The following is a 16,450-nucleotide window of genomic DNA, read 5'->3' on the forward strand; positions in this document are numbered from 1 at the left end:
TGACGTAGATGTTTATACAGTGTGTAGCCTACATTTGCTCTGCACATACAAAATCCGCTTTTAATACGCCATTAATGGAAAGTGAAAGTACGGCGATACAGGCTGCTTTCCAACATGGCCACAATCGATACAGCCTGCAGCCTACACTGGCTGCATATCTGCTCACGTTTCACTTCATCTGTATTACATGTATAATTACAATAATTGTATGTTGTGTTCTGAGTGCTGTCAAAACGTTGGTGACCTACACTGTACTGTACCTGAAGTCAGAACAGGCCGGCAAAACGCTAAAGTTCAGCTCTCAATATGCAGGCTGTGTAGAAATTTTAAGTGTCTATGTCTTTGATGTATGCAAATCAGTTCATTAGGAAGTTCAAATGCTTATCTGGACTTTGCTCCCGGGCTGCCACATCCACGAAATGGCCAAAGAAGCTTTTAGATACGGTCCTTCCAATTCAACTTTTCCTGTTTTCACTTTATTCTTGTCTGAACCATCTGTTCTGTCTGGATTTCCTGCAGCCACAAAGAATGTCACAAGCAATGAATTTCAATTGTAGAACATCTCTGGCAGGGAAAGAAGCAGACAGAGGGAACTGCAGGGTAAAACCTATAGGGCAAAGGGCCAAGAAGACGCCATTACAAGAGCTGTCAGCAGCAATATCAGTAAGGCAGAAGCATGTGCATAGGTGCTGTACAGGTTAAGGTGAATTATCAGCACACCTAAAGACAGCAGCTGTCTGGCTTGAATTGTCGGGATCACAGTTGAGGGATGATCTGTCATTTCTCATCAGCAGTTATTTCTTTGACTACTCAGAGGATCTTTGGAATATTCTGCCTAAAATTTGGATTTGATTCAGGAATTTTCCAGGACACAGATGATAAGCATCCGCACCAGAAAAAGTGGGTCATGGAGAAGGACAGGATTACTGGACAAAATACTTAGTGGACATTACATGACACCAAAATGATAGAACTGGCTGACCCCAAGTCTGTGTTTGAAAGTTATTGTCTGACAGAAAAGCAGACAGAGTCACCTTGACCAGAGGCTGTTTGCATGAACTAGCAACAAATGGAAATTGCATTTCAGGATTCAATTCCTTAACTCAAATAACTTAACTATCGACTGAATGTTGCAGTGCTGCAGTTTAAAGGCTCCCACCATCATAACCTACAGCCTTCCTTTGCCTTACCGAACATGTGATGCATGAAGGATCAGATCCTGCTACACCCTGAAAAGATCTCCTTTGAATTCCAAATGATGAGGTATGCTTGAGAGCAGTAGACCAGAATTAGGTCAAGTCTCCCACCCTTTGGTGTAGCATTAGTGTTTTAAGCCACCCTGATATATCAGAGGGTTGTAGCGCAAGCTGACAAACACAAACACATAGGCAAAATCATTTGACTTTTTGGATGCTGCTTTCTGTTTTTCCTCCTACATTTAAAACAAGCCAGAGCTTCAAACATACCAGTTTTCATAATTCATTCTTATTTACTTCCTAAATGCATTCCTTCTTCCTGCGAGGAACATTTGCACCATGAGTGTACTGTAGTTTGCATGGTTTTGCACATTTTGCTTTATTGATCTAAAGCTGTAATGTACTTGTCTTTGATCTCACACAGGGGAACAGATGCTCTTAATGGCCTCCTCTAATGCTTTTGGGTTAGGAAACTATTTTGATGCTGCTTTTGAAAATTTCCTCTTTGGTCTTATAAATTCGGATATATTTTTGGGGGTGCTCAGTCATTTTATCAGAGGTCTGTTTAAGCACTACTTTATTTTAGAGGAGGATGTTATAGGGTGGGCTGTATTCTTGCTGATCAACACAATAATTTGAAATTGCTAGATTGTCTTGAACTGAGATGAATCCTACAATAAAATAGAATAGAATCATTAATGAAGGGATGGTTTGGTCTCCTGGTGACATGCAAACATCAGCATTTCAAACAAAGCAAATACATTTTAGTTTAAGTTTAAACTTCACCATTGTTTACTATTTAATATTTGTGACTAATACTATGAATGGTTGCCTTTGTAGCCACTGCAAAACTTTGTGTCCCAAGATTTAAGCCTCAAGATTTTGGTAGCAGATGGTGATGGAGTTTAAAGGCCAAGTGACAGAAAGAAGAAATGTACTACAGTAGACATTCTCTGGGATTTAGTCAGTTTTTACACACAAACTTGTACTAGTAAAGGGTGGTTGTACAGACCAGGGCTTGAAATTAACTTTTTTGATCACCAGCCAATATGGCTATTAGATTTAAAAGTTACCAGCCAATCAGAATTTCCGCTAGCCAAAATGTTTTTCTTGATATAAACCAGATTATGAGAGCTGCTCGATAAATTTAAACATGAGTATTAGCAAAAATAAAAGATATAGCATAATAAATCTCTTTGGCAGCCTTCACCTTGAAATTATTTGTCCCAACCACATAATGGTTCGTCTAGTGTTTTCCAGAAGTTTAGATCTGGCAATCCTGACAGTATATTATGTTTTTCTCTGGAGAATCAAATACAAGCCACTCACGACCCGTTCACCATTGGGTGTTTTGCCCCAGCCAGAAATCTCCACCTAATTATCTAACTAACTTGGCAAACTCAACATCAAGTGGACCAGTGGTCTACTTTTTCATGGAAGCCACACTGGCAGGACACAGTCAACAGGAGAATCACTTCTATTGTGAAACACCAAGCCCATTCCTAACCACTACGTAAATCTGCCTACTAATTTGTCATCCAACGATATACAATATTTAATGCAGCTGATACAATCTGAATTGAAGCTGCAAGCAGTGATGAACGAGCCCTCAAACCTCTTGCGCATCGGAGGGGGCGGCGGACGTGATATCACTACTGGAGGTCGGTTGACACTGCGCTGAATTGTCGGGATTATCAGACACTGTGTGAATGGGTAAAATATTATTTCCCGAGTGCAGGGCATGGTGCTGGAGATGACATATTGGAAATTGTGTATACATTTGATGAACTATGTGTCATTTAGGCTTCACTTCTTGTTGCCCATAGGCAATACTACATAAGTGAAATATTAATGCAGCAGTGCATTTACCAGAGGGCAACTGACATGGATATACATTTTCATAAATGTTGGACATTGCATGTAGGAGATAACTATCACTTACTGTGTCTACTATGTGGTGCACCCTCTAATTATATGTCATGTGACTGTATATCATGTGTAGACCACACCGTGTAAATTTCATGTAAATTGGATGATTTTTGTCACATCAGGCTGACTCCCTGTTGTCAGTGGCTGGCACTATGACTATGACTCTATATTGACATGTAGATGCGTTCAGGTCTGGGTTCTTATCAAGAAGTAGTAGTAGAATACTCGCAGTCTTGCGCAGTCGATTCTAACCCATGCTACGTTCAAGCGGAAGTGAGAAAGGAGTCTTTCTCTAGCTCTTCCTCTTCATTCATTGTGAACAGCCGAGTGCAACACTATAACTGCCTTCTGGGAGAGACTGTCTGAAAATATGCACCTTTATTCACGCCTTTCAAATGACATGCCCCTTCCCTCTCTGTGACGGTCGGCTTTTCATTCCGCCTTTGATTGAACCCGTTCTGAACAACTATAAACACATTTGACACACAACACATTGTAAGAACCAGTTCTGAGTGACTCTTACTCTTGTTACTTGCACTTAGATAAATCTTACAGTAAACTAGTGAAACAAGAATGAGTTAATGGTTTGGTCCTCTGTTTGAAGTGCTGATGTTTGTATGTAAACAAAGAATATATAACTTACAGTCATCTCATCTCAAACTGCAGCATTTTTTGATATTTGGAACTTCTGGATCTGAATAGCTGCCATCATAACCACAGCATAACTTTTGAGCTCCAAGATTTAAGCTTCCAGATTTTGACAGCAGATGGTGATGGTTTTTAGAGGCCAAGTGACAGTAAGAGAGAGGAAATATTCTGTTACAGTAGACATTCTCAGAAAATTAATCAGCCTTTATGCTCAAAACTTTTTGTAAACTGATTAAAGTGACCTTGCTGACCTCTCCTGTGTTCTGTTGAGCAGTGACAGATAAAGCACATGTGCAGTGTGAAATGTAGCTCGAAGAAGAGAGTAGTACTTCAAGATGTTGTGGCCATTTGCTGTATATTATATGCCCCGATTGCATCGTACAACCCCATGGTGTAGTGGGCTGCCTGGCAAAATTATTAATGCCTCCATTAATTTCACAGGGCTGTCGTTTTATTACCGCCACAATATGAGTTCAACTTTAGAAGAAGATGCAGGAAGACTAAGTGCAGGTGCAAGAATAATAGCATGTATGATAATGCACAGACCTTGCTATAGTCATCAATAATTTATCTGGTATTGTGTAAAAATCTCATTTATTTTTCATTTTTGTTGGCACTTAGCAGAGTCGGACAGTTGTCACCGCTAGACAGCACCAGGGCCGAGCCAAGGGACCAGCTGAGACACGAACGGGGGAAGCTTGAGTGAATTCAGTGTTTTAAGTGCCAACACACAGTCTTAGCCGAGACAGTATGCTAGAATGTGTTTTGTGTGTGAGTGTGTGGTAATGCGTCACACTTGTATTGTTTTATTTATTGCATCTCACTGAATTTTCATGCACGGTCACATTTGTTACCTTGAATAAATATAGAAATGCAGTTTCTGTGAAGCGTTGACGTAAACCTGTCTGCACTGTCACGTAGTCATATCCCGTCTGTTATACTGTCATATATCACAGGAAAATAAGGGTTTGTCTTTGAGACCCAAGGACCTGGAACCAAATATTACTCATAAATCAGTTTTTAAATTGCACCGTATTGTTGCGTTATGAAACAGAATACATTACACCCTAAACACTGATATGATTTTTTTTTTCTTGTAAAATGTGATGAAAATTAATCTGTCATTTCTTTAAGATGAAAATTTTATGTTACATAATATTTAGAATTCAACTCAAGTGACTGTGAAGAATAGTTTGGCAAACTACATGTTCCCATGTTGGGATTATTTTTTTTAGCCATAACAATCTTGTTTTGAAATAAACAAGCTTTTGTTCTAATTTTCTCCTCACTATCTCTGAATTTAGCCCAATAGATGATTGGATAACAGCTGAGTGACTGATGATCATCCTGAAACTATTCCACCTGTTACATCTCTTTGCTGTCATCACAGTGTATGCTTCTCTTAGCTCCACCACCAACCCACTATAAAGTAGAGATGTGAGAGTATCACATTTTTTTTCTATGATTATTGTGGCCAATATATCACAGTGAATGGTGTTTCACAATATGGCATCAAACATCTCTGCTGTTGAAGCTGAAATATAGTAAAATTACTTAACACCATGCTCACTGATGGTGAACCATATGATGCAACTTTGATGAACTGGCAAATGCAATGCAGAACAAGTACGAGCAAGTTGGTCGTTAACAGTTTTGGACAGTTGACCAGAACATGATGTGCGTGACCTTGAAGCAGCGGGTTCCCTTCTTGTAAATCATGTGAAATGATTTCTCTCTGTTGGCACCTACTTTACCCATAATGCAACATTGCTAACAGTTCGATTGGAGATTTAGTGTGTTATGCTAGTAGCAGCTAATGTAGTCTGGAGCTGCTAGCCTCCAGCAGATATGAGGAGCTACAGAGGTCTGCTGACCTATTACTAAACTACTATACTAAACTATTAGTCTTCAATGCCAACTTATGCTGACTCAAGTGACATCATTTGAGGCAATTTTTTATCAGATTTCACAAAACTCCCTCTGGAGAAACAAAAGGCTTTATATTAATTTTTACACCTGTGTAGTAGTACTTGCCAACACCTGGAAACACACTGACATGTAAAATAGAGTTCCCCTTTAACACGACAACTCAGCCCCCACACTACAGTTGGTCAACTAGCTAAAGTTAGCATTCCCACAGTAGCCAGAGATAGATGGGTGAGGAACCTGGTCTGCTGGTCCTGCTGTGGTTGTTTTGCTTCTGTTTTTGGCCAGTAGAAAGAACTGCTAATGAAGGCAGGAGCGTTGTGCTGTGTTCACAGTTCCTCCTGAAAATGATGGTAATTGAAATTTTGTACAGCAAAGCTGGTATACCGGCACATCTGTACTGTTAACAGTGTCGGGGCCTTTATGGCTCCCCGGGGATCTCTGAAACGGCTACTTCAAGAGGGCGAAGCAAAAGACGTTTGCCACGGTGGGCGCCATCTTGAGTCATCTCTACAATTCAGTGACAGGGTCAACACCAAACATCTTTTAGGCTATAGAATAAACATCTGCATTTAGCTCACTTGTGGTTTCTTCCCTCATTTAACAATATGTCAGCGCAATATGTGTTGAATCTCATAGTGGCCCCAGAAGTAGCATGTAACATGATTTACCTTTACACTGATGTTCCAGTACTCCTGGCGACAGTCACAAATACCCTCCTCCCCTTTCTCTTCCACCTTGCTTACACTTCTGGTAGTGTGTGTGTGTGTGTGTGTGTGTGTGTGTGTGTGTGTTTGTGCGTGAGTGAGTGCACCTCAGTGGTTATACCTTGCGACGGTGCCCTCCCCTGGGTCTTTGATTGTAAATGAGCTAAACCCTTATTGGGATTGGGGGGGGGGGGGATGAGCAAATCAGCTCTGCTTCTCCTCTCTCTGTTCTGCTCTCTCGCTCCCTCTCCGTCTCATCAGTTATAAACAGTGAAGTCATACCTTCCAAAGGGGCCTGTTTTTTTGTGCTATCTCCGATGATGTCACCAGCAGCCAATCAACATGTAGCGCCGCTTGAGGTAGTGTTTGTGTGAGTGAGGGGGTGGGGGTGGCAGGGGGCTGGGTTCACCACTGGGAAAAGCACACTTGCTCAGTTATTATCTGGTTCTGCCGGCAAGCATGAGAGCTCACACATCAAATGATGAATCCACAGGCTTCTGCTGATATAGACAGCTGCTCGGTGATGTAATATATATATATATGGACTGTATATGAGGGTGCTATATACTGTATGATATGCAGAAATGGCTGTATAGGGCAATGATAATGATGCACTAAAAGATCGTCCACACCGTGCATTGTATTTCACAAGGTGATTGCCATATTAAGCGTGCTGTATGTCTCAGCCCCGGGTACGGGGATGCACAGCTGTCCTGCTATTTGCTGATTTACATTCCGCTTTGAATCTGTGTCTGTTTTTATTCCATTAGTCTGACATTCACAATTAAGCTTCGTTATAAGATAAGCATCTTCTATTTAGTGCAAAACCTGGACAATTAAGTCGCTTTTTATATTGACCTCAGTTCAAGGTGACTGTGGAGGCTTTTCATGCATTCATACTGCAGCCTCAACATGCATACAAAGCTCAGTCTGTCAAGTCAAGACGGATGATTTGGGTCAACATCGCTGAGAATTTTTACGGCCGGCCTTGAATGGATATTCAATTATTACAACAAAGTAATTTGTTTGATCTGTTCTGTAAAGAACACATTCTGCTTATTGAAAAAAAATGGGAGAAATATCAAGTGATGGATCGAAGCTCAGTAAAATGTCATCCTTTGATTGTGTGTGTTTTTAGCGAGCTGTTTTCATGACCTTTTCCTTACTGTTGCACGCGGCATCTCTGTTGAAGCAAATGAAGACTAAGATAATCCAGAGCTTTACTGTCTATGTCCCGTTCTGCTTTCAATGATTCTTGTGTTTATCCTCCTACTATTCATATTCTCTCTTAACTGAAGGGGAAAAAAAGCTGTGTGACATTTATAGTAGATTATTATATGTATGGTTGAATTCCTGTTTGATATTATTTTGGAAACATTTGATTTTTTTCATTCATTTCTGTAAATGGCCTGTGTAAGCCTAACTTATGTACAGAAATCCAAATGTAAATGTGTCCATGGTTTTACTGGCTCCGGTAAATGCCAGTAAATTAAAGGATTGGTTCACAATCAAGTGTGTCTTAAAACAGCAGTCAGGTGCCCAAATGAACACTGAAAGAGGTTTTCCTCGCTGTAATCACTCCTTGCTCAGCACTCTAACGCAAACACACCAGGCCCCCCCGCAGCCAACCCTGAGTGGGCCCCTGTCAACACTGAGCAGGCGACTTTTAACATCTTTCATAGTGAGGATACTTAGCATCATTTTAAACACACAACAAAATAGACCACTTTAGAACACTGGACACAGATCATGGAGGTAACTGTATTGAGTAAATTGGCTTTTTAACATAACAAAACAAACTATTAAGTGTCGCAATTGCTGTCGAGGTGCTGATCCTGTGACGGTCATGATTGTGGGAGCTGTACCCAGTATTTGACTCCTCCCCAGTGACTCATTGTCGCAGAGTGCAGGATTTCATTATCAAAGTTATTGTAAAAAGCCCAACTGCCCTCTCAAATCAGATTGTTACTCAACAGAATGTCACTTGACGCTGAAACTGTCAGGGCGCATGGTGGTCTCTCTCTCGGCTGATGCTAACACTACGTGGCCCACTGTGGTGTCTCCCTCATCTGTAATATATTCTTCTTTTTGATCACTGTCTTTACAGGGAAGGCCTGTTTCATCCTTGTCAGCCACGCAGTTCCCTTCTAAATCTTCCTGGCCGGCTCTGTGTGGCTAGCTATAACATTTCAGAAAAAGTTATGCTAACATGCCAGTTAAAATGTAATTTTTTATTTTAGTCTGCTTTTTTATTAAAATATTCTATATTTATGACTCTTGCAGTAGCCTATTTTTCTCTGTCTGTATATTTTTTGTAGCCTATTTTGTACCATATGATCAGTTGGACCAAAAGTCGCTGATGTATATGACAAAGAGAACTATGGACTAGCATAGATTTTTTAAAATGTTTATGTTAATGTTGGTACTGTTGTAATTTTTTGTTATAAATAAATTTTTTTTTTTTTTTTTAAATAATCGATTATCATAGTAGTTGTTAACATACTGGCCCTCAAAAAAGTTTGTTGAGTAAATTTTGCATAGGTTGTCCGTTATTGGTGTGAGCTAGCAGATTAGCATGCTAGCCACAGGCTTGTTGGCCTGACGTTATCACTCCCCCTCCTCCCCACTCAAAAATAACTATCAAAAATATATCTTACAAATTAATTTAGTTATCGTGGAAGATTTTATCATGAAAATTATCAAGATTGTTTTATTGCACAGCCCTGCACACCAAAAATAGTTATTTGGATTTAGTTGCTAGCGCACATACCTTGATACAATTGCTTTCACTGTTTGCTTTCACTAATGAGAGAGACAAGGCAGGCAGTAATCATTTCTGTGCAGGAGAACATAGCTGTCTGCCTGCTTCCTTACAGGCCACAGAGGGACGAGCAGTGAGTACATCTGATTAGCAGTATCGACTGGTAAAATGCTACCACACTGGGTTTCCGCTCATAAAGCCAAGCTACATAGTAATTAGCCTGGGATCAATGTGACCGTTCAGCTGCTATCCCACAGACACACAGTTTCATAGAGTTAGCAGAGTGAGCTAGCAGAGTGAATTCTTGCTGAAAAAGGTTAAAGGCCCAGCTGTTATTGAACATCAGGTGCATTACTGTCACATTAGTGCTTTCATGTTTTTGTCTGCCCATTCTTTCACACAAATGAGATGAAAAAGATTCTGTCAAAATAAATCACATTCATGTGTTTGCAAGTGCCGTTAATCTTTCCCTCCCAGCCCGTTGGCCTTGGCTCCATATTGGATTTGTCACTGGCAGTCTTTGCCGTCCTGACTGATGGAACTTGTGGCTTGGCACGTGTTTGTGTTATCACACACAAACACTGACATGCTGGGCAAAACTCTGCTGTTTCTAAAGACCCTTTTACTATATGTCTTTCTAATCTGAACTATCTCTAACGTGTGCCCTGGCATTTCTGTTAACTAGAGGAATTAGCTTACAGACTTCTGTGTTGTTTTCTTTAAATTGACTGATGTCACAACATAGCTTGTCTGTGAAATGGCAGGGATGGAGCATCAAACACTAGCTCAGAGAATACAAAGCTGGAGGCTTCTCCCCCTGCCTCAAATACTAAACTACTGTCAAGTCAATGCCCTTAAGCAAGCATTGATTTGCCAGCCCTTCCAGTGGTGCTATTGACTGGACACCAGTAAAAACTCTCAGAAGTGGGATTACTATTTATAAAATGTTAATGTAAAATAAAAGTAATATCTTTATTTTTAATTAATGATGCACGATATTGGGTAAGGCTCTGGTTGGATCCACATGGAGAGCCGGGGCTAACGTTAGCTGAGAGGCTAGTGGAGCGTTAGCTGCAGCATGGCCGGAGGGAGGCACAGCCAGCTAGCATCTGCTAGCCTCCCAGCTAAGCTTAGCCCCGGCTCTCCATGTGGATCCAACCGGAGCATCGAGCCCTGGTTTGTTATTCAAGTTAAAGTGGGAAGAAGCAGTGGGTCTGATGGGTAGCTTTAGTGAAGTGGAGCCTGCGGAGGAAGCACCGGGACCGTCAGGGTGAAACAGTCCGTGGAGGGAAGCACAGTCAGGCGGCGGAGGAGAGGGCAACAAATCCACCTCTCATAATCGGCAGAAATGGCTGATGCCAATACTTCATTTTAGAGCTATTATATTATCAGCCGGTACCCATGACGTGCCGATAATATCGTGCATCTCTATTTTTAATACTTTTGTATGAAAGTAGAAAATCACATCCTTCTGTCTTCTTATCTCATGCTGTTCCTTGCCTACTGTTTGTTCTGTGGTTGCAGCAATATCATACACATAATTGCAGCACCATCTGAATGCATAAAGATTCATATTTAAATGTGATTGTGTGATATGCTTTAAAGCAGTGAGTAAATGAAATATTACAGACTTAAAGTGGGCTTTGAGCCTCATGCTGCAGATCACCTTCGATCAGACCGGGCTGACTGTTGTGTGTGTACTGTTACTGCAGGTGCCCACGGAGTGCGAGAGGAGCCCCAGTTTGTGACGGCCCGCGCAGGAGAGAACGTCATCCTGGGATGCGACGTGTCCCGCCCCCTGAACGGCCAGCCCTACGTGGTGGAGTGGTTCAAGTATGGAATGCCCATCCCCTTCTTCATCAACTTTCGCTTCTACCCTCCTCATGTGGACCCGGAATATGCCGGTAAGATAGTGACAGCTTTCATATCAGATATCTCCTTTTGAAGAATACAGGTTTCTTTGCTATCTATATGTAGGAATACATGAGATGCATTAAAAAAACATCAGATAACAGCTACAACTGACACATGTATTCTAGTTAGTGCAGTATATTAGTTTGTATTAGATAGGATTTGCAGTCCACATCTGCATGTTTATTCACATCTGTCTCAGCTCTCTGAATCCGTTGCTGTTCATCTTTCATTTTTAGAAGTCTTGATGTTGATGTTGGTAAAATAATTTAACAAAGATGTCAGAGATGCATACATTTGACAGTAAACCATCACCTCCTTGACGGTGCTTTCTTCGCTCAGTGGTGTGCTTTGCAGTGTACACCGTAGTAAATATGTATGTAATAAATACTAACTAATGTCGACAGCTTTAATGAGATGACATTTCATTGGGAGACAGCAGCTCTTTCCACCACCACCACCACCTCTTATTATTTATGTGTTGTGCTAGAGGTGAAGTTTGCCGGGGAGGTGAGAGGGATTTCCCCCCCTCGTCTGCTTTTGATTTCCTTTCTTCTGATCGTGAAATTTCAGAAATAATCCCCCTCTTCTGATGTGCGTTTTGAAAGACTTTCTTATCATGCATTCATCCTGTCAGAAGAAATGAAATATGAATTTCCCCAACGTGAGGTGGAGTCGGTGCACGTAGCTTCCACATTTTAGATAATCTAAACTGTAATTTCCTTCTGAGACAGAACATACACAAAATCAATTTAATGGTCATGACAGATATTTATTTTCATGCCATGCCTTGATCCATGTAAGCGTGAAGAGATTGGTAGTGTTAGCATTACACAGATACTAAAGCTTCAGACACACTTTCAGGTATCCACTTCAAATTTAAATGTAAAATAATGAAAAACTTAAACGTGCTTTAATTAAGATTTTAGACATTGACTAATGGTCAAATGATTATCTGATATGAGGTGGTATCACTGTGCTGCCTGCAGCCCTTCTGTTGTTATTCTGGCCCTCTGTTCCCTGTGATGTCACAGTACGGTCCCCCCGCCCGCCATCTAGTGGGGGTTATAAAGTAGCGTGATTCAACCAGTGGCCAGGCAGACTATTCACCCAGTTATGTATGATCCTGCAGCCACTACCAGCCAGACTGAAACCGAAACAGCACCGGTTAAACTGAAAAGATGGCATTTTGTTGCACAAAGACAGTGGGATGGAGAAAGAGCCAAAACAAAGAGAAACATAGGTTTGGCTTTGAGAGCATAAATACAGGCCAAAGGGACTGAAACTAGATGCCGATGTGGCGTCCTCTGCCTCTCCTTCCTCTACCTCTGCCAACCTCACCTCAATGTCTTCCAGCTCCTCTCCGTCCCATAGAAGGGACTAGAGGCTGGAAGGACCCTCGCTGGCCTCGCTCATCTCTGCTTGTATAACCATTATCTTCTCATTGTGATAGATATGACAAACACCCTTCAAAACATCATAAATACTAAAACTGTTGAACATAATTAACTAAACTGTAAATGTTGTCACTTGACCTATTACTGAGGAAATGCTGCAGTGGTAATCTGTTTTAAGTTCAATTCCGTTTGTTGTGTCCAGGCATCTGTAGTTCAGAGGGTGTAGGCTCAGGAAGCAGATGATACATCCATCAGTTTACTGTTTGTTTTGGAGTCTTTCTTACCCTCTAGTGTCTGAGTTAGAGAGTTAGCTATAGTTGTTTTAACTTCTTAAATTGGCTACTGCCATTACAACATAATCAAGAACTTATCTCTCCAGGCAAAGCATTCCATAGTCTAGGAGCCCTTGTAACAAAGGCTCTGTCACCTTTTGTTTGAGTTTAGATCTTGGAACAATGAGGAGAGCAGCATCTAAGGGTGTCAGGGAGTGAGGGGGTGCCATAAAAGCTCAGAAATATAACTTGTGGCTAGACCCCGCAGGCATTTAACAGTAATGAGTAATATTTTGTAATCAGATTGAAAGGCAACAGGTACCCAGTGCAGGGATGCCAGGATCTGTAAAATATGGTCTTGTTTCTGAGTTCCAGTTAAAACCCTGGTGGCTTAGTTGTGAATTCTTTACAGCAGCCAGAGAGCAGGTAGGTACAATAGTCCAGTCGATGTGAAGAACCAACTTCTATCAGTTTGTCCAAGAAATACGATTTTCACATTATAGATCTGCTCTTACAGTTCTTATCTCAAAAACAATAGAATATTCACTTGCAGGCTTTGTTAAGAAAGCACAAATTACAAGTTCTGTTTAATTAAATATTTGGTGATAAAAATGTACCATGACTTGCAAACATTCGAGTCTTTGCAGAAAAAACAGGTAAGCAAGTTTACTCTAATAAGAAACATCTGCCATTAATTTGGCAGATACCAATCCACACATCTGTTTGAAAGCCAGCTGATTGATTGGCTGCTGTCTGCATCAGATACAGGAAAAGGTTTCTTTTTGAAAGTGCCCTTTACACCCCTTATCCCACCCGCCTGCTGCAGCGGGAAGAAAAATAGTCTGACCGACTAGAAGATTGTGGCAAAAATACAGAAGCTCTGTATAATCGTTCTGCATCCTCACACACTTTGTCTTCATTGATTAGATCACCGAGCATAAATACTTGAATGGAAGGCCTGCTGAGTTAGGTGAGTGTTACAGAATCCTGACCACGACAAAAAGAGCAGTAGGATATGAGCGTCAGCATAATTCTCTGAAGACCGGAACAATCACACTGTGTCTCATAAACCAAACAAAGGCTGTATAGTAGGCTTTGAAACAGAGGACTGACAACATGTTCATATCCTCACATAGTTTGTGTTTGCCTGTATGCCAGTCCTCTTTCATCATATTAAATATATTAATTTGCTTTCACAGATTGTTTCCAAATTTGTGTGCCTCATGTAGAGTCTGGGTTCCACTGAAACTGAGTCCAATATTGAAAACTATCCTAATCTGCTTGAATCTTTTATCAGATCTAATTTCTTTTGGCTTTCCACACTTGCAAGTTATACATAACTAAAACTCAAATCTGTAATCACCTCTTGTCGGTTGAGAAGCCAGAAACAGTTTGGAGTGTTAACCTAATTAACGTTCACAACCTGAAGCTACAGCCTGAAAGTGAAGATGAGCAGCATAACATATGAAAAGGTGATTAAATGTATCTGACATATAACTCTCTGTAATCTATTTTTACACCTTATTTTTCCACTTGCTCCACATTCGAGATCCTTATGCATGAGACATTCTCCTGATATGCAACATGATGGTTTCTCCAGAGAAGACTGAAGGTGTCCGTATACTCCAACAGAAGTGTTTGTGGGGTGATGGAACAGGGTCAGAAACCCCCTCCGCGGTCAGACAAACTAGTTCCTTTTGAGTGTACCTGCCCTTTATCACTATGTTAAATTCCAATCCATAATGTCGTCTAATTGAATTACAAAATCATAGCAACCACACACATTTTAATTTCACTACACTTCCCAGTAGCTTTTGGGTAATGTAGCTATTTTCAAAATCATGGAGTGTTTCCAGTAGCAAGCTTCCTGTTTTCCAGTAAGTACTTTTTTATATAAAAGTAGCTGATTCTTGTAACACTTGATGTGAATTGGCTTCAGTGTGTTAAGCTGCTTTTTCAGAGTATCTTTAAATAAATGTGTAGTGTTGCAGTAGCTTAACTACTTCCCATGAAAAGCAGTTTGTAGCTTCACCAGCTACACTGAATTTATCCAGACGACAAAACAGTGCAGCACTGAAAGATCTGAATGTCTGAAGTGGAAGATTGGTGTCAGTCTGTATCCGGCTGCACTGTGACCATAACATTGCATTATGAAATGAAGTCACAGTTTACAGTCAAAGCTGCAGAGATACATAGAGACTTACATTATGCCCTCTTTAGATTCAGATGATGTCAAGGGTTAATGAGTTGCGCCAACCACAGGGGCACTGTTGCCAAGATACCCCTCTGCCCTTAGTCTCAAACAAGCCGTTGTCTCATTTTTTTATAGACAGGAAGAGGGGGGAAAAAACATCTGTGAGAGCAAGAGAGACAGACCACAAAAGAACAATTACCATGAAAACATGTTGAGAGGAAGAGATGGGCATGAATCGATAGCTAAACAGGAAGAGAGCGAGAGAAATTGAAGATGAAAATGGAAATTGAGGGACAGAAAAAATAAAGAAATGGCAGGAAGACGTCCCAGATTACATTGTTGAATGTGCCCTGTTGTCATGGAGGATCTCCAAGCCTGGTCTGAAAGAATGGCGACAATTTAAAATGATTTGCCCCAAGCAGATGTTTTCCTGAAGCTAATAAATCATCCCTCTTATGTCAGAGTGATGCAGAATGTTTTGGGCTCAGATTTAAATCTAGCTGGTGTTGTTGATCGTATAAAACAAATAGAATCAAATGGACTGTAAGGTTCATACTTATAAAAGATAGTTAAACACAAAGCATACACATGAGAGGCTGTGCAAAGTTCAGTATTTCATTAGCATTGTCTTTGCAGAGCGTAACAAGTCAACCCACAGCACCAGAAGCAACCTTATGTGAAGTTGAAAACGGAGACCCGAGGCAAGTCCTCTCATGTTATCACAGTTAACGCCAATCATGAGGAGTGCAGCTCTGTGACAGACTGCCATGTGCTGGCTGCAGGAAGCTGATAGAAGAGGAGAAGTGGGGCTTGAATGACTGAATAGAACAAGACTGGAGGAACTGCTGGACTTGTGTCATAATTACTTCAATGAACAAAGTCTTGCTGACTGCTGCTTTTACTGCTGCAGGGATGCTGATGCTTTTCACTCTTAACGTCGTGTGGACACAGTTCAAACTGGGCAGTTGTGTATATATTCCAGTTTTGAATTGAACAGGGAGAATTTTGATCATTTTGTGAATTCTACAACCACAAAAACAATGAGGTGAGGTGTCTGGAAAAGTTGTAGCTTTAAAGGTGACAACCACTACTTTCCTTTTAATTTTCCCAGTCTTAATCCTAGATAAATGTTTGGAATATAACACAATAAGAAAAGTGATGGGGAATTAATTTGCTTAAACTTAAATGTGCATCTGATAATAAATAGAATTAGCCTTAAACAGCTTAAGGAAACAATAATTTAAATGTAGTTATTCTTAAGTTGTTAGCCCATGTCTGTCATTTCATAGCAGGTTACAAACTTGTCTTTTGACTTTAGATTTTTCTCCTTCAACTCTTGAATCAGATTATTATTTTATGCAGCAGTTTGAGTCATATATACATCCTTACAGTTTACAGTCATCCTTCTAGTTCCAGTGCAAAGGTTAATTTTTTTCTTGCGTAGCACAGTTGGGTGGTGGGTTGATGGTCGCTCCCTGTTCTGTGTCATAATTTGAGGGGTGTTGTCGA

At 40.7% G+C, this 16,450-nt stretch overlaps 1 protein-coding gene across 5 annotated transcripts in view; it reads left to right on the plus strand.

Annotated features, from left to right (window-relative positions):
- LOC121910731 (protein turtle homolog B-like) overlaps positions 1-16,450 on the plus strand; it is a 155,339-nt gene that overhangs the window by 32,883 nt on the left and 106,006 nt on the right. For 4 of the 5 annotated variants that reach the window (XM_042432032.1, XM_042432030.1, XM_042432031.1 and 1 more), the window contains exon 2: positions 10,880-11,071. In XM_042432032.1, the coding sequence (XP_042287966.1) occupies positions 10,880-11,071 (192 nt within the window). Of the gene's footprint in view, positions 1-9,023; positions 9,301-10,879; positions 11,072-16,450 lie in introns of those variants that run through there. The other variant, XM_042432033.1, reaches the window with a different exon arrangement.

Source organism: Thunnus maccoyii, chromosome 13 (genome assembly GCF_910596095.1).
Source record: "Thunnus maccoyii chromosome 13, fThuMac1.1, whole genome shotgun sequence".
NCBI classification, from domain to species: Eukaryota; Metazoa; Chordata; class Actinopteri; order Scombriformes; family Scombridae; genus Thunnus; species Thunnus maccoyii.